Source organism: Lithobates pipiens, unplaced genomic scaffold (assembly GCF_037356315.1).
Source record: "Lithobates pipiens isolate NorthernLeopardFrog02 unplaced genomic scaffold, aLitPip1_a1.2 Scaffold_19, whole genome shotgun sequence".
Taxonomy (NCBI): Eukaryota; Metazoa; Chordata; class Amphibia; order Anura; family Ranidae; genus Lithobates; species Lithobates pipiens.
Window position 1 is genome coordinate 590,373,547 of NW_027507764.1, and position 27,380 is coordinate 590,400,926.

The following is a 27,380-nucleotide window of genomic DNA, read 5'->3' on the forward strand; positions in this document are numbered from 1 at the left end:
CCCCCACCCTATGTGAATGAGTATGGGGTACAATGTACCCCTACCCATTCACCTGTGAAATAAAGTACAAAAAAAAACACAACACATGGAAAAAGTATTTTATTGCACAGCTCCGGGGGTCTTCCGTCTTCGGGGGTCTTCTCGCCGGACTCCTCCGCTATGTGTGTGTAGCTCTTTTACTAGCGGAGGAGTCCGGCTTTCTTCCTCCCCGCCGCCGGCCTCTTCTCCCGACTTCGGGGGTCTTGTCCCCCTCTTCGGTTCTTCTGCCGGGCCACCGCGCCTGGTCCGGTGGCCCGGTCTTCTGTCGCCGTCTTCCGTTCTTCTGTCGCCGCCTTCGGTTCTTCTGCCGGGCCACCGCGCCTTCTTGTAGCTCTTTTACAGGCGGTGGCCCGGTCTTCTGTCGCCGCTGTCGTCGCCGCCGCCGCCGCCTTCCGTTCTTGTTCTTCTTCTTGTTCTTCTTCTTCTTCTCCTGGAGATGTTGACTCGACGATCTCTCCGGCCGGAATGCCAGGGACACGCTCCGCTGCCACTTATATAGTGACAATGGGGCGGTGTCACATGGTATATGTCACATGGGTTGGTCACATGGGTTGATGTCACATGGTGACTATGACATCGTAAGGGGGCGGGGTCACCATGTGACCAACCCATGTGACATATACCATGTGACACCGCCCCATTGTCACTATATAAGTGACCGCACAGCGCGGCTCTGGCATTCCGGCCGGAGAGATCGTCGAGTCAACATCTCCAGGAGAAGAAGAAGAACAAGAAGAAGAACAAGAACGGAAGGCGGCGGCGGCGACGTCGACAGCGGCGACAGAAGACCGGGCCACCGCCTGTAAAAGAGCTACAAGAAGGCGCGGTGGCCCGGCAGAAGAACCGAAGGCGGCGACAGAAGAACGGAAGACGGCGACAGAAGACCGGGCCACCGGACCAGGCGCGGTGGCCCGGCAGAAGAACCGAAGAGGGGGACAAGACCCCCGAAGTCGGGAGAAGAGGCCGGCGGCGGGGAGGAAGAAAGCCGGACTCCTCCGCTAGTAAAAGAGCTACACACACATAGCGGAGGAGTCCGGCGAGAAGACCCCCGAAGACGGAAGACCCCCGGAGCTGTGCAATAAAATACTTTTTCCATGTGTTGTGTTTTTTTTTGTACTTTATTTCACAGGTGAATGGGTAGGGGTACATTGTACCCCATACTCATTCACATAGGGTGGGGGGCCGGTATCCGGGGGCCCCCTTCTTAAAGGGGGCTCCCGGATTCCGATAAGCCCCCCGCCCGCAGACCCCGACAACCAACGGCCAGGGTTGTCGGGAAGAGGCCCTTGTCCTCATCAACATGGGGACAAGGTGCTTTGGGGTGGGGGGGGCCGCGCGGCCCCCCCTTCCCCAAGGCACCCCCCATGTTGAGGGCACGCGGCCTGGTACGGCTCAGGAGGGGGGGCGCGCTCGCTCGCCCCCCTTTCCTGGCCGGCCGGGTAGCGTGCTCGGACAAGGGTCTGGTGTGGACTTGGGGGGAACCCCCACGCCGATTTTTTTCGGCGTTGGGGTTCCCCTTTAAGCCCATTCCAGGCGGCGGAGCCCGCGACGTCTCCTTCGCGGGCCCCGCCTACCTGTACACGCGCTCGAAATGGGCGGACTTTCCGAGCGGGAACAGTCCGCTCATTTCGAAAGTACAGCGGACAAGCCCACACACGGGCGGACTGTTCGCTCAAACACAGTTTCAGCGGACAGTTTTTCGGAATTTCCGAAAGACTTTGTCCGTCCAACTGTCCGCTGAAACTGTCCGCTGAAAGCCCACACACGAGCGGACTGTCCGCCCAAACACTGTTCAGCGGACAAGGTTGGGCGAACAGTCCGCCCGTGTGTACGCGGCCTAAGAGGCTCAGTTGGCCGTGTTCTGAACTCGTTATTATATTTCTGCTCTACATGTTTATTGTATGACTTATTGATTGTATTAACAGCTTCTATTTCAATGTATACCTGATAACTGGGATTTAATGTATATCTGAAATATTTTAATAAACATTTATTGAAAAAAATAAAAAAAAATTTAAAAAAAACTTCTGACACAGGCCACGCGTCATCAATGCTGCACATTAGTGCCACTGTCACATGACATTAAAAAACAGTATCGGTAATCGGTCTCGACGAGTACTTGAAAAAAACGTATTGGTACTTGTACTCGCTCTTAAAAAAGCGATATCGGGACAACCGTAGTCGGTAGAAACCCCAACACAGATGGCAACATTTCCACAAAACCAATTATGAACTAAAAGGAAGTCATCTATAAAGTAACTGCACCGGATAATGTGGCCCCAGACTGGTTATCTGCAAAAATGTGGAGCTGCTCTCATCAGTCCCTATATATAGACATACTATAGAGAGAGAACAAAGGACGAGTTGTGCTACATTGTAACATTTATCAACATCCCATTGTACAGGAGTCATCCAGATACACATTATACCGTTTGCTGCTGCCACCTAGTGATTCACTATGATTTAGTAATATATATATATATACACTGTATATGTTCATATACTTCAAGAAGAAAACAACAAACCAAAACAACAAATAACCAAAAAAAAAATAATAATAATGACGGGAGTCAGAATTTAACTACTTCCAGTCCGGGACTTTTCTGGCACTTTTTGTTCACTTTTTCTAACAATTAGTATTTTTTGCTAGAAAATTACTTAAAACTCCCAAACATATATATATATATATATATATATATATATATATATATATATATATATATATATTTATATTTATTTTTATATATATCCGTCCGTCGGGAAGACCGGTCGTGTGTACGCGGCATAAGACATCAGGGATCTGTTTCGACCTTTATTTCACCAAAGACCCCAACAGGGCTGCTAAAATTGGTAAAAAATAATAAAAAAATAATAAAGATAAAACACATGTTTGAGCTGTGGAGTGCGCTCCCTAATAGGCTGCGCACACCTATGTTGCGGTATCATCCACGGTCTCTTAATTTTTGTAGTAAATCCCCCGCCTCTGCTCTTTGTCTCTAGTAAATTAGAGCCTAGTCTTGCTCATAAACACTGTCCTGCCGCTGCCCGACTTTACACTGCTGTCTCATCTGCAGCCTCCTCATTACTATAATAAAATCTCCGCCTAGTATTTTTTTTTTTTTTGTACATTTTGGCCAATTCTTTCGAAAAAAACACATGTTTGAGCTGTGGAGTGCGCTCCCTAATAGGCTGCGCACACCTATGTTGCGGTATCATCCGTGGTCTCTTGATTTTTGTAGTAAATCCCCCACCTCTGCTCTTTGTCTCTAGTAAATTAGGGCCTAGTCTTGCTCATAAACACTGTCCTGCCGCTGCCCGACTTTACACTGCTGTCTCATCTGTAGTCTCCTAATTTCTATAATAAAATCTCCGCCTAGTACTTTTTTTTTTTTTTTGTACATTTTGGCCAATTCTTTCGTATTATAATGTCCCTGCTGCTGGGTAATTTTATACTGTTGTATCATCTGTGGTCTCCTAAAGTATATTGTAAAGCCCTAACTTTTTTGGATATAGTAGGGAAAGGTTTATATAGGAAGTAGGTGTACATTTGTTTTTCTGCCATCAGAAATACCATTCCACTTCAAATCCATACTTTTTGTCCCCCCCCCCCCAGTTTTTCATATAATGTTTAAGAGTTAGAACCCCTGTCGAGATTTTTTTTTTTGTCAGTGTAGTCATGAGGAGGTCTCCGCCCACTTCCTGTCTCAGTGACACCAGGGAGAGGGGCTGGTGTCACTGGGACAGGAAGTCTCAGAAACCCAAAAGCTTGACAGATCCTGTTTCCACTGATCATCCTTGAAGTGTTTCTACAACTTGATTGGAGGTCACTTGTGGTAAATCCAGTTGATTGGACATGATTGGGAAAGGCACACACCTGTCTATAGAAGGTCCCACAGATAACAGTGCATGTCAGAGCACAATCCAAGCCGTGAAGTCCAAGAAATTGTCTGTAGACCTCCAAGACAGGATTGTATGGAGGCACAGATCTGGGGAAGGGTACAGAAACATTTCTGCAGCATTGAAGGTCCCAATGAGCACAGTGGCCTCCATCATCCTTAAACAGAAGAAGTTTGGAACAACCAGGACTCTTCCTAGAGCGGGCCGCCCGGCCAAACTGAGCGATCGGGGAGAAGGGCCTTAGTCAGGGAGGTGACCAAGAACCCCGATGGTCACTCTGACAGAGCTCCAGTGTTTCTCTGTGGAGAGAGGAGAACCTTCCAGAAGAACAACCATCTCTTCAGCTCTCCACCAATCAGACCTGTATGGTAGGGTGGCCAGACGGAAGCCGCTCCTAAGTAAAAGACACATGACAGCCACGCCTGGAGTTTGCCAAAAGGCACCTGAAGGGCTCTCAGACCACGAGAAACAAAATTCTCTGATCTGATGAAACAAAGATTGAACTCTTTGGCCTGAATGGCAAGCGTCATGTCTGGAGGAAACCAGGCACCGCTCATCACCCGGCCAATACCATCCCTACTGTGAAGCATGGTGGTGGCATCATCATGCTGTGGGGATGTTTTTTAGCGGCAGGAACTGGGAGACTAGTCAGGATGGAGGGAAAGATGAATGCAGCAATGTACAGAGCCATCCTTGATGAAAACCTGCCCCAGAGCGCTCTGGACCTCAGACTTGGGAGAAGGTTTATCTTCCAACAGGACAACGACCCTAAGCACACAGCCAAGATAACAAAGGAGTGGCTACGGGACAACTCTATGAATGTCCTTGAGTGGCCCAGCCAGAGCCCGGACTTGAACCCATTTGAACGTCTCTGGAGAGATCTGAAAATGGCTGTGCACCGACGCTCCCCATCCAACCCGATGGAGCTTGAGAGAGAATGGGAGAAACTGCCCAAAAATAGGTGTGCCAAGCTTGTAGCATCATACTCAACAAGACTTGAGGCTGTAATTGGTGAATCTCCTTTGGTGCCAAAGTATTAAGCAAAGGCTGTGATACCTATGTACATGGGAGGAGCCTGTGATGCTTATGTACATGGGAGGAGCCTGTGATACTTATGTACATGGGAGGAGCCTGTGATACTTATGTACATGGGAGGAGCCTGTGATACTTATGTACATGGGAGGAGCCTGTGATGCTTATGTACATGGGAGGAGCCTGTGATACCTATGTACATGGGAGGAGCCTGTGATACTTATGTACATGGGAGGAGCCTGTGATACTTATGTACATGGGAGGAGCCTGTGATACTTATGTACATGGGAGGAGCCTGTGATACTTATGTACATGGGAGGAGCCTGTGATACCTATGTACATGGGAGGAGCCTGTGATTCTTATGTACATGGGAGGAGCCTGTGATACTTATGTACATGGGAGGAGCCTGTAAAACTTAAGTACATGGGAGGAGTCTGTGATACTTATGTACATGGGAGGAGCCTGTGATACTTCTGTACATGGGAGGAGCCTTTGATACTTATGTACATGGGAGGAGCCTGTGATACTTCTGTACATGGGAGAAGCCTGTGATACTTATATATATGGGAGGAGCCTGTGATATTTATGTACATGGGAGGAGCCTGTGATACTTATGTACATGGGAGAAGCCTGTGATACTTATGTACATGGGAGGAGCCGGTGATACTTATATACATGGGAGGAGCCTGTGATACTTATGTACATGGGAGGAGCCTTGATACTTACGTGCATGGGAGGAGCCTGTGATACTTATATACATGGGAGGAGCCTGTGATACTTATGTACATGGGAGGAGCCTTGATACTTATGTACATGGGAGGAGCCTTGATACTTATGTGCATGGGAGGAGCCTGTGATACTTATATACATGGGAGGAGCCTGTGATACTTATGTACATGGGAGGAGCCTTGATACTTATGTACATGGGAGGAGCCTGTGATACTTATGTACATGGGAGGAGCCTTGATACTTATGTACATGGGAGGAGCCTGTGATACTTATATACATGGGAGGAGCCTGTGATACTTATGTACATGGGAGGAGCCTTGATACTTATGTGCATGGGAGGAGCCTGTGATACTTATGTACATGGGAGGAGTCGGTGATACTTATGTACATGGGAGGAGTCGGTGATACTTATGTACATGGGAGGAGTCGGTGATACTTATGTACATGGGAATGTTTTTGTATTTTCAATAAATTTCAAAGGTTTCAAACAGACTTCTTTCAAGTTGTCATTATGGGGGATGGTTTGTAGAATTTTGATAAAAAAAATAATGAATTTAATCCATTTTGGAATAAGACTGTAACATAACACAATGTGGAAAAAGTGAAGCGCTGTGAATACTTTCCGGATGCTCTGTAAGTTGTATATCCTCCCCGTACAAAACTTAAAGTGTTGGGCCTTCCTTGTAAACTTTTTTTTTTTTCTCTACAGGGACTCGGTCACTATGGGCGATAGTCTCGTTCTGAAGGTTTCTGGTATTCCCATCAATCTTCTCTATAAAATGGTGAGAGATAAGCTGCTCATACACTTCCTCCGGTGCAGCAATGGCGGTGACGGCGAAGTCAACGTGCGCTACCCCACAGAGGAAGAGGGCGTGGCCATTCTGACCTTCGGTCATGAAGAAGGTTAGTAGAACTGGCCCAAATTATTGCCCAACAACTTTCAAGACACATTCAAAATTCTCCCCTCCCAGTACCTTCACCCCCCCACCCATAGTAATTCACCAGGACTAGGGATGAGCCGAACACCCCACGGGTCGGTTCGTACCAGAACTTTCGAACGGACCCCACGTTCGTTACGAACGTTAGAACCCCATTGAAGTCTATGGGACTCGAACGTTCGAAATGAAAAGTGCTAATTTTAACGGCTAATATGCAAGATGCTGTCCTAAAAAGGGTTTGGGGACCTGGCTCCTGCCCCAGGGGACATGGGTCAATGCATAAAATGTTTTTAAAAATGGCCGTTTTGGCGGGAGCACTGATTTTACTGACGATTAAAGTGAAAAAAAAAAGTGAAATATTCCTTTAAATATGGTGCCTGGGGGGTGTCTGTAGTATGCCTGTGAAGTGCCACGTGTTTCCCGTGTTTAGAACAGTCCCTGCACAAAATGACATTAAACGGAAATATGAAATGGCAGAAAAATGGCATGGGTAGCCCTCCCTGCCCATTACCAGCCTATTTGGGTCTTGTACGCATATTAAGGGGAACCCCGTACCCATATTAAAAAAAGGAAATGCATGTGGCCCCAGGCCACTCAGAACAGCAGTATTTGGCGGTGCAAACAAGACAGGGACTGTGTAGGTTTGTTGTGTTAAGTTGAATCTGTTTGTCATTTTCAACTGGTACATTTTTGAAGTGTAGCTCCAGTCAAAAAAACTATTTTTAAGCTTTTTGGAAAACATAGGGAAGGGTTATCACCCCTGTATAATTTGTTTTGTCGTCCATCTTTTTTCATCTCACTTGCTGTTGTCTCCTTCCGTTTGCAAGTAGGAGATGTTTGTAAATTGGATGTTTGAAAGTAGGGGCCTGCCCTATATGCTCTGCAGAAATGGCGGAACAAGGTGTTGGTGTTACCACAACATTGTAAGCCCTCAAAGTGACTCTTGGTGGGCGCTGGAGCGCCCTGCTGTGAACGATTATATCAAGAATTGTAATTACATGCCATTGTTGAACAGTGGTAGAAAAATTGACCTTTGGTGGTTGTGGTGCTGGTGCCACAACACTATAAGTCCTCACCGTTACTCTGGGTGGGCACAGGAAGGGGCCCTCCTGTGAAATATTATATCAAGAATTGTAATTACATGTCCCTGTTAAACAGGGGCAGAAAAATTTGGCCTTAGGCACTGCTGCTGGTGCCACCACACTGCAACCTCTTCCATATACTCTAGTTTTATTGCAGGAATTAGCCCTGCTGCAAAGCATTGCATCAAAAATTGTACTTAAACGCCCCTGTTAAACAGGGGCATAAAAATTGGGCTTTAGGCACTGGTGCTGGTGCCACCACACTGCAACCTCTGCCATATACTCTAGTTTTATTGCAGGAATTAGCCCTGCTGCAAAGCATTGCATCAAAAATTGTACTTAAACGCCCCTGTTAAACAGGGGCAGAAAAATTGGGCCTTAGGCACTGGTGCTGGTGCCACCACACTGCAACCTCTGCCATATACTCTAGTTTTAGTGCAGGAATTAGCCCTGCTGCAAAGCATTGCATCAAAAATTGTACTTAAACGCCCCTGTTAAACAGGGGCAGAAAAATTGGGCCTTAGGCACTGGTGCTGGTGCCTTGACACTGCAACCTCTGCCATATACTCTAGTTTTATTGCAGGAATTAGCCCTGCTGCAAAGCATTGCATCAAAAATTGTAATTAAACGCCCCTGTTAAACAGGGGCAGAAAAATTGGGCTGCTGGCATCACCCAGAACCAAAAATGTTCTTCCAACATATCAGCGGAGGAGGAAGAGGATAGACAATCAACATAACAGGACAGTCACTCAGCATCAGCATAGGCAGTCTTGAAGGGATGTGGTATTTCAAAAAAAATTATTCGGTTACATCAGCTTAGCTGTGGGTGATCCAAGACTGATTCATCTTGATGAAGGTCAGTCGATCAACTGATTCGGTGGACAGGCGCACCCTGTGATCGGTAACAAAGCCACCAGCAGCACTGAAGGTGCGTTCCGAAAGAACGCTGGATGCAGGACAGGCCAGTAGCTCAATTGCATACTGTGCAAGCTCTGGCCAGTGATCCATCCTCAAGACCCAGTAAGCCAGAGGATTTTCGGTGGGAAAGGTGTCCAAGTCTGACCTTGCCCCTAGGTATTCCTGACCTTGCCCCTAGGCACCATGTAAATCAGACGCTGGCGATGGGTGCTGGAACCAATCATACCTTGGGGCTGCGGACTAAAAAATTGTCTGAAAGCATCAGTCAGACGGCCACCTTCTCCACCGCTCCTTCTGACCGATGCCTCAGCAACACGTTGTCCAGGACCAGGAGTTTGTAACCTCCCACAGACCTTTCTGCAAGGCCTCCCGGAGATGTCTCATCCTCTGCTCCCTCTGCGATGGCAAGATAAGGTCGGCAACCTTACCCTTGTACCGTGGATCAAGGAGAGTGGCCAGCCAGTAATGGTCCCTCTCCTTGATCCGAAGAATACGAGGATCCTTCCGCAGGCTTTGCAGGATCAGGGAGGCCATGCAGCGTAGGTTAGCTGAGGCATTCGGTCCGGAGTCCTCTGGGTCACTAAGGACAACATGATCCGCAGCTACCTCCTCCCAGCCACGTACAAGTCCACGTGTTTCTTGGGACTGTAAATCATCCCTATAAGACTGCTGCTGCTGCTGCTGATGCTGATGCTGAGTGCCAGCCTCCACCTCCATGCTGACACAATCATCCTCCTCCTCCTCTTCCTCCTCCTCATCCTCTTCCTGTGTGATGGGTGGCACAGCAGGAACACTGTGTGGATAAAGGGGGCCTTGAGAGGCAAGGAAGTCCTCCTCTTCCTGCCTCTGTTCTGCCTCAAGTGCCCTGTCCATTATTCCACGCAGCGTATGCTCCAAGAGGTGGACAAGAGGTACAGTGTCACTGATGCATGCACTGTCACTGCTCACCATCCTTGTGGCCTCCTCAAACGGTGACAGGACAGTGCATGCATCCCTGATCATGCCCCACTGGCGTGGTGAGAAAAAACCGAGCTCCCCTGACCCTGTCCTGGTGCCGTAGTCGCACAGGTACTCATTGATGGCCCTCTGCTGCGTGTGCAGCCGCTGCAGCATGGCCAATGTTGAGTTCCATCTGGTGGGCATGTCACATATAAGGCGGTTCTTGGGCAGGTTCAACTCCTTTTGGAGCTCAGCCAGCCGAGCACTGGCATTAAATGATCGGCGGAAATGCACACAGACTTTCCTGGCCTGCTTCAGGACATCCTTTAAGCCGGGGTACCTGCCCAAGAACCGCTGCACCACCAGGTTAAGGACGTGAGCTACACAGGGCACATGGGTCAGTTGTCCCTGTCGGAGGGCGGAGAGGAGGTTGGTGCCATTGTCGCAAACCACCATTCCTGGCTTAAGCTGGCGTGGCATCAACCACCTCGGCCTGCCCGTGCAGAGCTGACAAAACATCCGCCCCAGTGTGGCTCCTGTCCCCCAAACAAACCAGCGCAAGCACGGCATGGCATCGTTTTGCCTGCGTACTTGCGTAGCCCCTGGAACGCCTACGGAGCACCGCTGGTTCTGAGGACAGAGCACTGGAAGAGGCCATGGAGGAAGAAGAAGAGGAGGGGATGGAGGAGAGAGGTGTGTCACAACCAATAGTAGCATTTTGGAGGCGTGGTGGCGGAACAACCTCCAACACTACTGCACCTTGTCCTGCATCCTTCCCAGCAGCCAGAAGAGTGACCCAATGGGCCGTGAAAGACAGGTAACGTCCCTGTCCATGCCTGCTGGACCATGAGTCAGCGGTAATATGCACCTTACCGCTGACCGCCCTGTCCAGCGAGGCAAGGACATTGCCTTCCACATGCCGGTAGAGAGCCGGAATCGCCTTCCGTGAGAAAAAGTGGCGTTTGGGGACCTGCCACTGAGGAAGCGCACATTGTACAAACTCACGGAAGGGGGTCGAGTCTACCAACTGAAAAGGCAGCAGTTGAAGTGCTAGCAATTTAGCCAAGCTAGCATTCAACCGCTGGGCATGTGGATGGCTGGGAGTAAACTTCTTCCGCCGGTCCAGCAGCTGGGGCAGGGACATTTGCCTGCTATAATCGGACGTGGGTGTACTGCTAACAGAGTGCCCGGAAGCACTTGGCTGTGACACACCTAATTCTACCCCTTCATTCCTCTCAGAGCAGGTTTCAGAGAGGACTGAAGGTCTAGTGGGGTTGGAGATCCCAGCTGATGAGGAGCAAGGAGAGGTCCGCTTTGTTCTTTGGTGTGGGTCTTTGAGGTACGCTTGCCAACGAGCTGCATGGCAGGTCAACATTTGTCTGGTCAAGCATGTGGTGCCCAAGCGGCTGATGTTTTGGCCACATGAGATACGCTTGAGACATATGTTGCAAATAGCAGCGGTGCGATCTGATGCACTCATCTCAAAAAAGGCCCACACCAAAGAACTTTTAGAATAACGCGCAGAGGCAGCGCTCTGCACAGGCGGAGCTCTGCGGTGTGATTCAGTCGGTGTGCTGCCCCTAAGCAGGCCCCCGGAGGGCATCCTGCCTCGTTGGACATGTGCCTCCTCCTCCTCCTCCTCCCTCCTTCCAGGCACCCACGTGGAGTCAGTGCCCTCATCATCCCCTCCCTCTTCATCGCTGTAGCAAACCTGGCAGTATGCTGCAGCTTGTGGAACATGACTGCCAGATTGCTGTCCTTCTTGAGCATCCCCTCTCTCTGCATTCACGCTACTGCCTTCCTCTAGCTGAGTGTCATCATCAGAGCCCACCAAACACTGGGCATCCTCCTGGAGCATGTACCCAACACTGTGCTCAAAGAGTTCAGGAGACTCCTCAGGAGGACGTGGTGGGTCTAGGGAAGGAGTCACTGATGATGACATTGAGAGGAGGGAAGACGATGTGTTGGCAGCTGCTTTGCTACTACCCTGAGACTGGGTGAGAGAGGATGAGGAGGATGAAGAGGGCTTGGTCATCCACTCTACCAAGTCGTTGGCATGTTGCGGTTCAACATGTCCAGCTGCCGAAAAGAAGGACAAGCATGTCCCATGGCCACGTGCTGATGACAATGCACCGCGTCCACGACCAGCACTGTTGTCTCTAGACACAGAGCCTGCTTGCCCTCTTTTATCGGCTCGCGCCTGTCTGCCTCTCCTTGCTGGCCTTCCAGACATGGTAATGGCCTGAAGGGAGTTGGGTAAAACAGCAGTTGGGTAGTGTATATTGTGCTGGAGGCACACAACACCCACTAACTCCTGCAGATGCCTTTATTATAGAACACCAGAGATAAAGGGGTATATACAGATGTATACTGTGCTGTGCTGGAGGCACACACAACTTCCAATAACTCCTGCAGATGGCAATTGGGCTCAAATAGAGAAGAGCTATGTAGGTGGATATAGCGGTATGTACTGGGTACAGAGCACGCAGACAGCACGCACTATCTCCTAACACTACTGACTGCAAGCTCTATTATTAAAGCTAGATCACTAGCTATATAGGTGAGGTGAATATAGCGGTGTATACTGCGGTTAGGGCACAGACAATAACCACTACACAACAGCAAGATAGGAAATCGGCCGAAAACGATCGGTGTGTACTGTGTTGAAGGTACACAGAACACCCACTGCTTCAGATGCCAACACACTACACAAGGCCGCCTCAATGGCGGCCTTATATAGTGTGGGGCGTGCACTACACAGCCTGAGCTATGATTGGCCACAGGCATCCTGCCTGTGGCCAATCATGGCTCTCCTCGCTGCTGGCGCTGCGATTGGCCAAGCATGCGGGGTCACAGTGCATGCTTGGCCAATCATGAGCCAGCAATGCACTGCGCCATCGCAGTGCATTGTGGGCCGTGAGCGGCACACGAATTTTGACGCGAACGGACCAAGTGTTCGGATTTCGCCGAACGGACGAACAGCCAATGTTCGAGTCGAACGTACGTTCGACTCGAACACGAAGCTCATCCCTAACCAGGACTATGACCAGTATGTCCTGCAATCTGCCCTGCCAGGGCATTGCTGGGATGCTTGCACTGAGAGCCGGGAGGGCAGCAGTTGGGGCAGCATGCAGAAAAAGCTGACTTCTCCTCTCCAGTGGCGCTGATGCTAAGAGGAGGGTTGGCATCTCTAGCCCCCCCCCCCCCCCCATGCTCACAGAGTGGCAGTTCCTCTCCTGCTGTCTCTGGAGCCTGCACTGTAGCGGCACCTACCTGGTGGAACAGGCACTGTCACTGCCACAGGAGGGTGAACCAGTGAACCATTTCTTCTCTCTCTGTTTCTTTACCTGCTGGTCTGATGGGGTCTGTTACAGGAGCAATGCCTGTACCCACCTATTGGCAGCCCTACTCAGAAAAGTGTCCCCCCCCCCCCTCAGCAGAGAATGGAAGGAGGTACTGGGCAAAATCAAATGTTATTAGGCAATTTTCTCTCCAGGTCGAATGTTATTCATTCATAAGAATAACGTGAATCATGAAAAATAACGCATTATGGCCACTAGATGGATAGATAATTTCCTCTGTTCATCAGCTCCACCTAGTGCTATTAATTTTAGATGGCAGCCCAACGCACATGCATTGAGGCACACTAAAATGCCTGGTAATGCACTCCTACACATGGAAAAAAAGTGACCTGGTGCGTTGGCAGCCCATAGAAAATAAAATCAGCTGCCCTACAATAACATGTGATGCAACGCGTTTTAACAAAAACTGCAAGGTGTCACCAGGCCCTCAGTCTTAGTGGTGGAGTTCTGATGTAATGCAGTTAATAATGATGATGTTGTTTGTCCCTGCAGTGGCATACCGAGTCCTGAGCCGGAGGCATCACCTAAAAATTGAAGGGACCACCTACCCGCTAGAAGTGTTCCGTCTGCAGTGCTGGGGGACTCAGGTAGGTGATGGTGTGTCACAGACGTCCTTTGTCTGCACAGTTATCCTGTCACCGAAATATTCAACACTGCAGTCCTCATTTTTGCCGTTGCGGGGTGGAGGGGTAATTACATCAAAGTTAGCACTCCTGGTAGGTATTTACATGCAAGTGTCAGGGGCTTATGTACAGGGGTCGCAGGGGTCGCAATTGAGACCCATCCCCATGTTCCTGGGGGCCTGTGCAGGATAGGATAGGAGGGGTGGCGGCATGTAGAGGAATCAATCCCTGCATGCAGCTGCTGCATGGCCGCTTCTCCTCCGCTCCCTCCTGCAGGCATTCAGCGATAGATGGACGGATCGATTTCTCTATATGCCACCCCCGTCCTCTCTCCTGATCCCCCTGTCCTCTCTCCTGACCCCGTCCTCTCTCCTGATCCCCCTGTCCCCTCTTTCGACCCCCTGTCCTCTCTTCCGCCCCCTACCCTGTCCTCTCTCCCGATCCCCCTGCCCTCTCTTCCAATCCCCCTGTCCTCTCTCCCGACCTCCCTGTTCTCTCTCCCGATCCCCCTGTCCTCTCTCCCGATCCCCCTGTCCTCTCTCCCGACCTCCCTGTCCTCTCTCCTGACCTCCCTGCCCTCTCTCCCGATCCCCCTGTCCTCTCTCCTGACGTCCCTGTCCTCTCTCCCGATCCCCATGTCCTCTCTCCGGATCCCCCGTCCTCTCTTCTGATCCCCCTGTCCTCTCTCCTGATCCCCCTGTCCTCTCTCCTGTCCTCTCTCCCGATCCCCCTGTCCTCTCTGCCGACCTCCCTGTCCTCTCTTCTGATCCCCCTGTCCTCTCTCCTGATCCCCCTGTCCTCTCTCCTGATCTCACTGTCCTCTCTCCTGAGCTCCCTGTCTTCTCTCCTGATCACCCTGTCCTCTCTCCCGATCCCCCTGTCCTCTCTCCTGACCTCCCTGTCCTCTCTCCTCATCCCCCTGTCCTCTTTCCTGACCTCCCTGTCCTCTCTCCTCATCCCCCTGTCCTCTCTCCTTATCCCCCTGTCCTCTGTACTGATCCCCCGTCCTCTCTCCTGATCCCCCTGTCCTCTCTCCTGATCCCCCTGTCCTCTCTCCTGATCCCCCTGTCCTCTTTCCTGATCCCCCTGTCCTCTCTCCCGACCTCTCCTTTCCTCTCTCCTGATTCCCCTGTCCTCTCTCCTGACCCCCCGTCCTCTCTCTTGACCCCCATGTCCTCTCTCCTGACCTCCCTGTCCTCTCTCCTGACCCCCCTGTCCTCTCTCCTGACCCCCCCGTCCTCTCTCCTGACACCCCCGTCCTCTCTCCTGACCTCCCCGTCCTACTCTCCTGATCCCTCTGTCCTCTCTCTTGATCCCCTTGTCCTCTCTCCTGATCCCCCTGTCCTCTTTCCTGATCCCCCTGTCCTCTCTCCTGACCTCTCCTTTCCTCTCTCCTGACCTCCCTGTCTTCTCTCCTGATCCCCCTGTCCTCTCTCCTGACCCCCCTGTCCTCTCTCTTGACCCCCATGTCCTCTCTCCTGACCTCCCTGTCCTCTCTCCTGACCCCCCTGTCCTCTCTCCTGACCCCCCCGTCCTCTCTCCTGACCTCCCCATCCTACTCTCCTGATCCCCCTGTCCTCTCTCCTGACCCCCCCGTCCTCTCTCCTGACCCCCCCGTCCTCTCTCCTGACCTCCCCATCCTACTCTCCTGATCCCCTGTCCTCTCTCTTGACCTCCCTGTCCTCTCTCCTGATCCCCCTGTCCTCTCTCCTGACCTCCCTGTCCTCTCTCCTGATCCCCCTGTCCTCTCTCCTGACCTCCCCATCCTACTCTCCTGATCCCCCTGTCCTCTCTCCTGATCACCCTGTCCTCTCTCCTGACCCCCCTGTCCTCTCTTCTGATCCCCTGTCCTCTCTCCTGACTCCCCTGTCCTCTCTCCTGATCCCCCTCTCTTCTCTCCTGAACCTCCATGTCCTCTCTTCTGATGCCCCTGTCCTCTCTCCTGACCTCCCTGTCCTCTCTCCTGACCCCCCCGTCCTCTCTCCTGACCCCCCCGTCCTCTCTCCTGACCCCCCTGTCCTCTCTCCTGACCCCCCGTCCTCTTTCCTGACCCCCCAGTCCTCTCTCCTGACCTCCCCGTCCTCTCTCCTGACCTCCCCATCCTACTCTCCTGATCCCCCTGTCCTCTCTCCTGACCCCCTTGTCCTCTCTCCTGATTCCCCTGTCCTCTCTCCTGATCACCCTGTCCTCTCTCCTGATCCCCCTGTCCTCTCTCCTGACCTCCCTGTCCTCTCTTCTGATCCCCTGTCCTCTCTCCTGACTCCCCTGTCCTCTCTCCTGATCCCCCTCTCTTCTCTCCTGACCTCCCTGTCCTCTCTTCTGATGCCCCGTCCTCTCTCCTGACCTCCCTGTCCTCTCTTATGATCCCCCTGTCCTCTCTCCTGACCCCCCCGTCCTCTCTCCTGACCCCCCCGTCCTCTCTCCTGACCCCCCTGTCCTCTCTCCTGACCCCCCGTCCTCTCTCCTGACCTCCCCGTCCTACTCTCCTAATCCCCCTGTCCTCTCTCCTGACCCCCTTGTCCTCTCTCCTGATCCCCCTGTCCTCTCTCCTGATCACCCTGTCCTCTCTCCTGATCCCCCTGTCCTCTCTCCTGACCCCCCTGTCCTCTCTCCTGATCCCCCTGTCCTCTCTCTTGACCTCCCTGTCCTCTCTTCTGATCCCCCTGTCCTCTCTCCTGACTTCCCTGTCCTCTCTCCTGATCCCCCTCTCTTCTCTCCTGACCTCCCTGTCCTCTCTTCTGATGCCCCTGTCCTCTCTCCTGACCTCCCTGTCCTCTCTTCTGATGCCCCCGTCCTCTCTCCTGATCCTCCTGTCCTCTCTCCTGACCTCCCTGTCCTCTCTCCTGATCCCCCTGTCCTCTCTCCTGACCACCCTGTCCTCTCTCCTGACCTCCCTGTCCTCTCTCCTGTCCCCCTTGTCCTCTCTCCTGATCCTCCTGTCCTCTCTCCTGACCCTCCTGTCCTCTCTCCTGACCTCCCTGTCCTCTCTCCTGACCCCCCTGTCCTCTCTCCTGACCTCCCTGTCCTCTCTCCTGTCCCCCTTGTCCTCTCTCCTGATCCTCCTGTCCTCTCTCCTGACCCTCCTGTCCTCTCTCCTGATCCCTCTGTCCTCTCTCTTGATCCCCTTGTCCTCTCTCCTGATCCCCCTGTCCTCTTTCCTGATCCCCCTGTCCTCTCTCCTGACCTCTCCTTTCCTCTCTCCTGACCTCCCTGTCCTCTCTCCTGATCCCCCTGTCCTCTCTCCTGACCCCCCTGTCCTCTCTCTTGACCCCCATGTCCTCTCTCCTGACCTCCCTGTCCTCTCTCCTGACCCCCCTGTCCTCTCTCCTGACCCCCCCGTCCTCTCTCCTGACCCCCCCGTCCTCTCTCCTGACCTCCCCATCCTACTCTCCTGATCCCCCTGTCCTCTCTCCTGATCCCCCTGTCCTCTCTCCTGATCACCCTGACCTCTCTCCTGACCCCCCTGTCCTCTCTTCTGATCCCCTGTCCTCTCTCCTGACTCCCCTGTCCTCTCTCCTGATCCCCCTCTCTTCTCTCCTGACCTCCCTGTCCTCTCTTCTGATGCCCCTGTCCTCTCTCCTGACCTCCCTGTCCTCTCTCCTGACCCCCCCGTCCTCTCTCCTGACCCCCCCGTCCTCTATCCTGACCCCCCCGTCCTCTCTCCTGACCCCCCTGTCCTCTCTCCTGACCCCCCGTCCTCTCTCCTGACCTCCCCATCCTACTCTTCTGATCCCCCTGTCCTCTCTCCTGACCCCCTTGTCCTCTCTCCTGATTCCCCTGTCCTCTCTCCTGATCACCCTGTCCTCTCTCCTGATCCCCCTGTCCTCTCTTCTGACCTCCCTGTCCTCTCTTCTGATCCCCTGTCCTCTCTCCTGACTCCCCTGTCCTGTCTCCTGATCCCCCTCTCTTCTCTCCTGACCTCCCTGTCCTCTCTTCTGATGCCCCCGTCCTCTCTCCTGACCTCCCTGTCCTCTCTTCTGATCCCCCTGTCCTCTCTCCTGACCCCCCCGTCCTCTCTCCTGACCCCCCCGTCCTCTCTCCTGACCCCCCTGTCCTCTCTCCTGACCTCCCCGTCCTACTCTCCTAATCCCCCTGTCCTCTCTCCTGACCCCCTTGTCCTCTCTCCTGATCCCCCTGTCCTCTCTCCTGATCACCCTGTCCTCTCTCCTGATCCCCCTGTCCTCTCTCCTGACCCCCCTGTCCTCTCTCCTGATCCCCCTGTCCTCTCTCTTGACCTCCCTGTCCTCTCTTCTGATCCCCCTGTCCTCTCTCCTGACTCCCCTGTCCTCTCTCCTGATCCCCCTCTCTTCTCTCCTGACCTCCCTGTCCTCTCTTCTGATGCCCCCGTCCTCTCTCCTGACCTCCCTGTCCTCTCTTCTGATGCCCCCGTCCTCTCTCCTGATCCTCCTGTCCTCTCTCCTGACCTCCCTGTCCTCTCTCCTGATCCCCCTGTCCTCTCTCCTGACCACCCTGTCCTCTCTCCTGACCTCCCTGTCCTCTCTCCTGTCCCCCTTGTCCTCTCTCCTGATCCTCCTGTCCTCTCTCCTGACCCTCCTGTCCTCTCTCCTGACCTCCCTGTCCTCTCTTCTGACCCCCCTGTCCTCTCTTCTGACCCCCCTGTCCTCTCTTCTGACCCCCCTGTCCTCTCTTCTGAACCCCCTTTCCTCTCTCCTGATCACCCTGTTCTCTCTCCTGATGCCCCTGTCCTCTCTACTGACCCCCCTGTCTGCTCTCCTGGTTCCCCTGTCCTCTCTCCTGATCTCCCTGTACTCTCTCCTGGTTCCCCTGTCCTCTCTCCTGACCTCCCTGCCCTCTCTCCTGATCCCCCTGTCCTCTCTCCCGACCCCCCTGTCCGCTCTCCTGATCCCCTGTCCTTTCTGCTGATCCCCCTGTCCTCTCTCCTGACCTCCCTGTCCTCTCTCCTGATCCCCTGTCCTCTCTGCTGATCCCCCTGTCCTCTCTGCTGATCCCCCTGTCCTCTCTCCTGACCTCCCTGTCCTCTCTCCTGATCTCTGTGTCCTCTCTCCTGATCCCCCTGTCCTCTCTCCTGATCTCTGTGTCCTCTCTCCTGATCCCCCTGTCCTCTCTCCCGACCCCCTGTCCGCTCTCCTGGTTCCCCTGTCCTCTCTTCTGATCTCCCTGTCCTCTCTCCTGGTTCCCCTGTCCTCTCTCCTGATCTCCCTGTCCTCTCTCCTGATCTCCCTGTCCTCTCTCCTGATCCCCCTGTCCTCTCTCCTGATCCCCCTGTCCTCTCTCCTGTCCTCTCTCCTCTCCTGACCTCCCTGTCCTCTCTCCTGATCCCCTGTCCTCTCTCTTGACCTCCCTGTCCTCTCTCCTGATCCCCCTGTCCTCTCTCCTGACCTCCCTGTCCTCTCTCCTGATCCCCCTGTCCTTTCTCCTGACCTCCCTGTCCTCTCTCCTGATCCCCCTGTCCTCTCTCCCGACCCCCTGTCCGCTCTCCTGATCCCCTGTCCTCTCTGCTGATCCCCCTGTCCTCTCTCCTGACCTCCCTGTCCTCTCTCCTGATCCCCTGTCCTCTCTGCTGATCCCCCTGTCCTCTCTCCTGACCTCCCTGTCCTCTCTCTTGACCCCCCTGTCCTCTCTCCTGATCTCTGTGTCCTCTCTCCTGATCCCCCTGTCCTCTCTCCCGACCCCCCTGTCCTCTCTCCTGGTTCCCCTGTCCTCTCTCCTGATCTCCCTGTTCTCTCTCCTGATCCCCCTGTCCTCTCTCCTGACCTCCCTGTCCTCTCTCCTGATCCCCCTGTCCTCTCTCCTGATCTCCCTGTCCTCTCTCCTGATCCCCCTGTCCTCTCTCCTGATCCCCCTGTCCTCTCTCCTGTCCTCTCTCCTGACCTCCCTATCCTCTCTCCTGACTCCCCTGTCCTCTCTCCTGATCCCCCTCTCTTCTCTCCTGACCTCCCTGTCCTCTCTTCTGATGCCCCCGTCCTCTCTCCTGACCTCCCTGTCCTCTCTTCTGATGCCCCCGTCCTCTCTCCTGATCCTCCTGTCCTCTCTCCTGACCTCCCTGTCCTCTCTCCTGATCCCCCTGTCCTCTCTCCTGACCACCCTGTCCTCTCTCCTGACCTCCCTGTCCTCTCTCCTGTCCCCCTTGTCCTCTCTCCTGATCCTCCTGTCCTCTCTCCTGACCCTCCTGTCCTCTCTCCTGACCTCCCGGTCCTCTCTTCTGACCCCCCTGTCCTCTCTTCTGACCCCCCTGTCCTCTCTTCTGAACCCCCTTTCCTCTCTCCTGATCACCCTGTTCTCTCTCCTGATGCCCCTGTCCTCTCTACTGACCCCCCTGTCTGCTCTCCTGGTTCCCCTGTCCTCTCTCCTGATCTCCCTGTACTCTCTCCTGGTTCCCCTGTCCTCTCTCCTGACCTCCCTGCCCTCTCTCCTGATCCCCCTGTCCTCTCTCCCGACCCCCCTGTCCGCTCTCCTGATCCCCTGTCCTTTCTGCTGATCCCCCTGTCCTCTCTCCTGACCTCCCTGTCCTCTCTCCTGATCCCCTGTCCTCTCTGCTGATCCCCCTGTCCTCTCTGCTGATCCCCCTGTCCTCTCTCCTGACCTCCCTGTCCTCTCTCCTGATCTCTGTGTCCTCTCTCCTGATCCCCCTGTCCTCTCTCCTGATCTCTGTGTCCTCTCTCCTGATCCCCCTGTCCTCTCTCCCGACCCCCTGTCCGCTCTCCTGGTTCCCCTGTCCTCTCTTCTGATCTCCCTGTCCTCTCTCCTGGTTCCCCTGTCCTCTCTCCTGATCTCCCTGTCCTCTCTCCTGATCTCCCTGTCCTCTCTCCTGATCCCCCTGTCCTCTCTCCTGATCCCCCTGTCCTCTCTCCTGTCCTCTCTCCTCTCCTGACCTCCCTGTCCTCTCTCCTGATCCCCTGTCCTCTCTCTTGACCTCCCTGTCCTCTCTCCTGATCCCCCTGTCCTCTCTCCTGACCTCCCTGTCCTCTCTCCTGATCCCCCTGTCCTCTCTCCCGACCCCCCTGTCCGCTCTCCTGATCCCCTGTCCTCTCTGCTGATCCCCCTGTCCTCTCTCCTGACCTCCCTGTCCTCTCTCCTGATCCCCTGTCCTCTCTGCTGATCCCCCTGTCCTCTCTCCTGACCTCCCTGTCCTCTCTCTTGACCCCCCTGTCCTCTCTCCTGATCTCTGTGTCCTCTCTCCTGATCCCCCTGTCCTCTCTCCCGACCCCCCTGTCCTCTCTCCTGGTTCCCCTGTCCTCTCTCCTGATCTCCCTGTTCTCTCTCCTGATCCCCCTGTCCTCTCTCCTGACCTCCCTGTCCTCTCTCCTGACCCCCCTGTCCTCTCTCCTGATCTCCCTGTCCTCTCTCCTGATCCCCCTGTCCTCTCTCCTGATCCCCCTGTCCTCTCTCCTGTCCTCTCTCCTGACCTCCCTATCCTCTCTCCTGACCTCCCTGTCCTCTCTCCTGATCCCCTGTCCGCTCTCTTGTCCTCCCTGTCCTCTCTCCTGATCCCCCTGTCCTCTCTCCTGGTTCCCTTGTCCTCTCTCCTGATCTCCCTGTTCTCTCTCCTGATCCCCCTGTCCTCTCTCCTGATCTCCCTGTCCTCTCTCCTGATCTCCCTGTCCTCTCTCCTGATCCCCCTGTCCTCTCTCCTGATCCCCCTGTCCTCTCTCCTCTCCTGACCTCCATGTCCTCTCTCCTGATCCCCTGTCCTCTCTCTTGACCTCCCTGTCCTCTCTCCTGACCTCCCTGTCCTCTCTCCTGACCCCCCTGTCCTCTCTCCTGATCTCCCTGTCCTCTCTCCTGATCTCCCTGTCCTCTCTCCTGATCCCCCTGTCCTCTCTCCTGATCCCCCTGTCCTCTCTCCTCTCCTGACCTCCATGTCCTCTCTCCTGATCCCCTGTCCTCTCTCTTGACCTCCCTGTCCTCTCTCCTGATCCCCCTGTCCTCTCTCCTGACCTCCCTGTCCTCTCTCCTGATCCCCCTGTCCTTTCTCCTGACCTCCCTGTCCTCTCTCCTGATCCCCCTGTCCTCTCTCCTGATCCCCCTGTCCTCTCTCTTGACCTCCCTGTCCTCTCTCCTGATCCCCCTGTCCTTTCTCCTGACCTCCCTGTCCTCTCTCATGATCCCCTGTCCTCTCTCTTGACATCCCTGTCCTCTCTCCTGACCTTCCAGTCCTCTCTCCTGGTTCCCCTGTGTGCTCTTTTCCAGTCCCCCCCCATTTTACCCCACAGTGCTGCGGTGTTCCTCTATCCCCTCTTCCGCCAGCTGCTGCAGGGGATCTGTCAGAAGAAAGAGCGGAGAAGGAGCCGGTAGACATGTAGTTTACCGGCCCCTTCCTAATGAATAGAGTCAGTGATCGGTAATGTTTTTTTTTCTCATTCATAGCTGAGGCATAGTGAACTGTGTTTCCTATGCTTCAGTTTATGAATGAGCAGGAAGCCTCTGTACAGAGCTATTCCTGTTCATTCATTCTGTGCAGCTGAAGCCGCAGAGATGGAGATTGAGGTGTCCTCAGTCTCCCTTCACTGTCTTAAAGGTGAAACATCAGAGGTGTGTTTAGAACCTTGATGTCTCACCACAGCTCCCCCAACGGGGATCCTAAAAAAATAATTTTTTTAGAATAATAAAAACTAAAATTGTAAAAAATAAATAAATAAAAACTAAACTGGTAAAAAAATAATTTAAAAAAAATAAATAAAAATATAGAACAACCGACATCAGTGGCGTAACTACCGGGGGTCACAAAGGTCGCAATTGGGACCGGGCCCTGGTGGCAGAAAGGGGTCTGCTGCAGGACTGTAAAAAGGGGCCCCGGGAGCAATGGGAAGGGCCTTTCATGTTTTCTTGTATCGGAGCCCTGAAGGTTCTAGTTACACCTCTGATATATAATATTAGCCCTGCCTAGATATTTATCCCAAAATATAAATAAGCAAAAAGTAGCGCTCGTATAAATAAAATGTATAAACAGAAATACCACATGCACAATGTGAAACTGCATGTACACCTTCTCTGTGAACGCTGGCAAAACTGGATGTTACTGGACTAATTTCTCTCGGGTCAGATGTTCTTCAGTCGTTAAAAAAAAGTGTGAATAGGGAAAATACTGCATTTTGGCCACTAGATGGAACTGACGATTATAGTAAATAAATATTTATTTCCTCTGATCAACAGCTTCATCTTGCGGCCATGTTCATTTAAAATGAATAGCACTAGATGGAGCTAATGATCAGAGGGAATAGCTACTTATTTCTTCTGAGCATCTACTGCATCTAGTGGCCATAATGTGTACATTTTCGTGAATCACTCTTTTCTTATGAATGAAGTACGTCCAACCTACACCCCATAGTAGAAAACCAATGTTTAATAATATACAAACCCCGGACACATATCATCTCACATTTATAGTGTGCACCACAGCATGCAAGTAGCATGTGTATTGTTTAAAACAATCTCAACAGCTGCCATTTCATTGGAAAATGCTAATTGCCTGGCTGTGTCTGGTTCCAATACTTTATATTCAGATGCCCAGAGCAAGCATCAGCAGCCTATATAACCCTCTCATGACAGGTAGACTTTAAGTGCTATGTCCTGTTCTTCAGGTTTCCAAGCCACCGATGGTGCTGAGTCTGGATGACGTTTTTGCTGGTGAGGACGGAGGTTCAGACAGTAATGGAAGGCCAGGTTATAGATCAGATGGCTCCAGCCAAAGAAGACCCAAGAACACATCTACAGATGACTCAACCTCCATCAAAAAACACCCCAAGAGCAACATCGCAGCTACCCTAAATTTTCATCCCATATCACCCCAGAAGATACCTGCAGATGAGGACAGAAGACCAGGCAGGAACTCACCACTGGCCAGTAATGAAAAAACAGCTGATAGCCCAGGATTAGCCCGTCGCACCACATTTGCCAGCACACAATTTAGAGAAGACTTGTCTGAATCCAGACAACTCAAGGACACTTTTGCAGTTGACTCCAGCTCCAGTCAAAGCAAACCCAAAGGAAACATTGCAGATGGATTCACCTCCAACCCAAAACATCCCATCGGTTATGGATTTGACTTCGACCCTGGGCAACCCAAGAACACATCTACAGATGAATTAAGCTCAAACCCAAAACATTCTGACAGCACCATCAGAGATCATAGCCAATTCAACTCTGGCCAACCCAAGAACATCTCCACAGATGAATTAAGCTCAAACCCAAAACATTCCAACAGCACCATCAGAGATCGTACCCAATTCAACTCTGGCCAACCCAAGAACATCTCCACAGATGAATTAAGCTCAAACCTAAAACATTCCAAGAGCACCATTGTAGGCAGCACCAAATTTAACTCTGGACAACCCAAGAACACATCTACAGATGAATTAAGCTCAAACCCAAAACATTCAAAGAGCACCATCAGAGATAACACCAAATTCAACTCTGGCCAACCCAAGAACACCTCCACAGATGAATTAAGCTCAAACCCAAAACCTTCCAAGAGTACCATTGGAGATAGCACCAAATTCAGCTCTGGACAACTCAAGAACACTTCCACAGATGAATCAAGCTCAAACCCAAAACATTCCAAGAGCACCATTGCAGACAGCACCAAGTTTAACTCTGGACAACCCAAGAACACATCTACAGATAAGTTAAACTCAAACCCAAATCATTCAAAGAGCACCATCGAAGATAGCACCAAATTCAGCTCTAGACAACCCAAGAAGACATCTACAGATGAATTCAACTCAAGCCCAAATTATTCCAAGAGCACCATCAGTGATGGCACCAAATTCAACTCTGGACAACCCAAGAACACATCTACAGATGAATTAAGCTCAAACCCAACACATTCCAAGAGCACCATCGGAGATAACACCAAATTCAACTTTGGACAACCCAAGAACACGTCTACAGATGAATTAAACTGGAACCTAAAACTTCCCAAGAACCACATTGGAGATAGTGTCAATTTCAAGCCTTCAAATCCTCAAAACTCCTCTCCAGATGAATTCCTTTTAAACCCAAGAAACCCAGAGGATTTGTCTACAAGCTCATCCAATCGCTCATCCCTCATGGCGGCCGGATGGTCATCTTCAAGCTTTCCCACTGTTAACTCACCAACAGCAACTAATTCCAAAAATCATCTGGACCAAAAGCCGCTCTCTACAGAGTTCCTTGTGGATCCGGCAGCTCACACCTACATAAGTGTGTTCATGAAAGACACAATCGATGATATTCTGGGTCAGTCTAGTGTGGAAATGAAAACAGAGACCGGTGACGGGTATAACACGGTCATCCTGACAGCCAAATCCCCCCATCTGTCCCAGCAATTTTACAAAGCCGCCCGTGAAACGTCAGACATCTTTATCAAATGCCAACGTTTTCTCCGAGTTGAAAGGATCGACCTGTCCACCATTTCCGCTGATGTGACCAAACAACTGCAGTTTTATCTCTATAAATGTGGCATCTGGTCATCGCCAAATGGGGAGAGTCTACAAATGATTGGCCCATATGAAGATATCGTTGGGTTCATGAAGAAATGGACATCAGCTGGGGGCGACTTTGCGACATTCGTGCATCTTTCACAGGAAGACGCTTCTCCAGGTTCCTCTCGCCCCCCGGTGGTTGGAATGGACAATATACACCGATCCACGACTCGCGACCATAACGTGACACATGATGTCCACAACCAGAGGGTGGGATCCGATGGTCGCGGTGAAGAGCCTGGGGCCGGAGGAGGAAGCAGAGGGTTGGATACAGCCAGTCGTAGCAAGACGCCTTCTGATAAACCCTGAAAATGAGTTTTTTTATATACACTACCTTACTATAAGGCGTCTTCAAAAAGTTTCCGTAATTTTATATATATGGTAGAGTTTAAATAAGGGTGGAAACTCTATGAAGAACCTTCGTATTAACTGAGATTACCGGGACAACTCCAGACAGAATTTTTTGTTTTTTTTGTACAAAAGTATTATTGCATTTTATGTATCCAATGGGAAGGTTTTCTATCACTTCCTGTGTGTTCACAGAAGCAGGAAGTGCGAAAAAATCTCTACACCCGGGGCCCCAGAGAATAATTCAAAATGAGGTTAGTGAATAAGAATGAGAACATCTGTTGGCTTGTTATTGCTGGGTGTGGACCATCTGAGGAGATCTCTTCCTTTCCCGGTTGACCACCAGGACAGGAAATGAGGTAAATTCCCTCATGATCCTAATAGATGGAAGAAATATCCCCTAGCACGGGGCAACAGTCTATGAAACGCGTCGACAAGGGGAAGGATGGTCCACCATTGGCTACAAACTTTTTGTATCTCAGTAAACTTGCTGAACATAAATGATAGGAATGTTCTAGGTTGTCCGCGCTGTTAGGCTCATCCCTTCATGATTTGATTCTTCTTATTTTGTTGTAGCATTCAAGATGAACTCCCGGCCGATATAAAGACACAAATGACTGCAACTATGTAATCATTAATACATCAATAAATCTATTTCTTTATTACAAGCATTGTATGTACCTGAATATGTGACCCGATATCAGCCTCTTGTATTCCCTGAACAGCAGGGCTCAGACTGGCGTAGGGAGAAGCTGTGGGTGATACGGTATGTTCAGGCTTAAAAGAAACAGGCCAACAGGAGGAGACAGCAGAATGATGACATCATCAGTCCGCTGCTTCTCCTTTCACTGTCCAATTACAGGCTGGGGGAGGGATAAGACCTGTAAGTGTTAAGGGGCAGAGACACAAACTACTGCAGGAGATCTCACCATTGTGGGAGGGGCAGAGACACAAACTACTGCAGGAGATCTCACCATTGTGGGAGGGGCAGAGACACAAACTACTGCAGGAAATCTCACCATTGTGGGAGAGGCAGAGACACAAACTACTGCAGGAAATCTCACCATTGTGGGAGGGGCAGAGACACAAACTACTGCAGGAAATCTCACCATTGTGGGAGGGGCAGAGACACAAACCACTGTGGGAAATCTCAACATTGTGGGAGGAGCAGAGACACAAACTACTGCAGGAAATCTCACCATTGTGGGAGGGGCAGAGACACAAACCACTGTGGGAAATCTCAACATTGTGGGAGGGGCAGAGACACAAACTACTGCGGGAAATCTCATTGTTGTGGGCGGGTCAGAGACGCAAACTACTGCAGGAAATCTCACCATTGTGGGAGGGGCAGAGACACAAACTACAGCAGGAAATCTCATCATTGTGGGAGGGGCAGAGACACAAACTACTGCAGGAAATCTCATCATTGTGGGAGGGGCAGAGACACAAACTACAGCAGGAAATCTCCCCATTGTGGGAGGGGCAGAGACACAAACTACTGCAGGAAATGTCACCATTGTGGGAGGGGCAGAGACACAAACTACTGCAGGAAATCTCACCATTGTGGGAGGGGCAGAGATACAAACTACTGCAGGAAATCTCCCCATTGTGGGAGGGGCAGAGACACAAACTACTGCAGGAAATGTCACCATTGTGGGAGGGGCAGAGACACAAACTACTGCAGGAAATCTCAGCATTGTGGGAGGGGCAGAGACACAAACTACTGCAGGAAATCTCACCATTAGGGGAGGGGCAGAGACACAAACTACTGCAGGAAATCTCACCATTGTGGGAGGGGCAGAGACACAAACTACTGCAGGAGATCTCATCATTGTGGGAGGGGCAGAGACACAAACTACAGCAGGAAATCTCATCATTGTGGGAGGGGCAGAGACACAAACTACTGCAGGAAATCTCACCATTGTGGGAGGGGCAGAGACACAAACTACTGCAGGAAATTTCCCCATTGTGGGAGGGGCAGAGACACAAACTACAGCAGGAAATCTCCCCATTGTGGGAGGGGCAGAG

General features: G+C 51.9%; 1 protein-coding gene across 2 annotated transcripts in view; it reads left to right on the plus strand.

Moving 5' to 3' along the window:
• LOC143997773 (uncharacterized) overlaps positions 1 to 26,020 on the plus strand; it is a 36,978-nt gene extending 10,958 nt beyond the window's left edge. The window contains exons 2-4 of one of the 2 annotated variants that reach the window (XM_077493564.1): positions 6,408 to 6,601; positions 13,430 to 13,524; positions 23,124 to 26,020. In XM_077493564.1, coding sequence (XP_077349690.1) covers positions 6,421 to 6,601; positions 13,430 to 13,524; positions 23,124 to 25,313 — 2,466 coding nt within the window. In that variant the 5' untranslated portion in view covers positions 6,408 to 6,420 and the 3' untranslated portion in view covers positions 25,314 to 26,020. Of the gene's footprint in view, positions 1 to 6,407; positions 6,602 to 13,429; positions 13,525 to 23,123 lie in introns of those variants that run through there. The other variant, XM_077493565.1, reaches the window with a different exon arrangement.
• Positions 26,021 to 27,380: the final 1,360 nt, after the last annotated feature.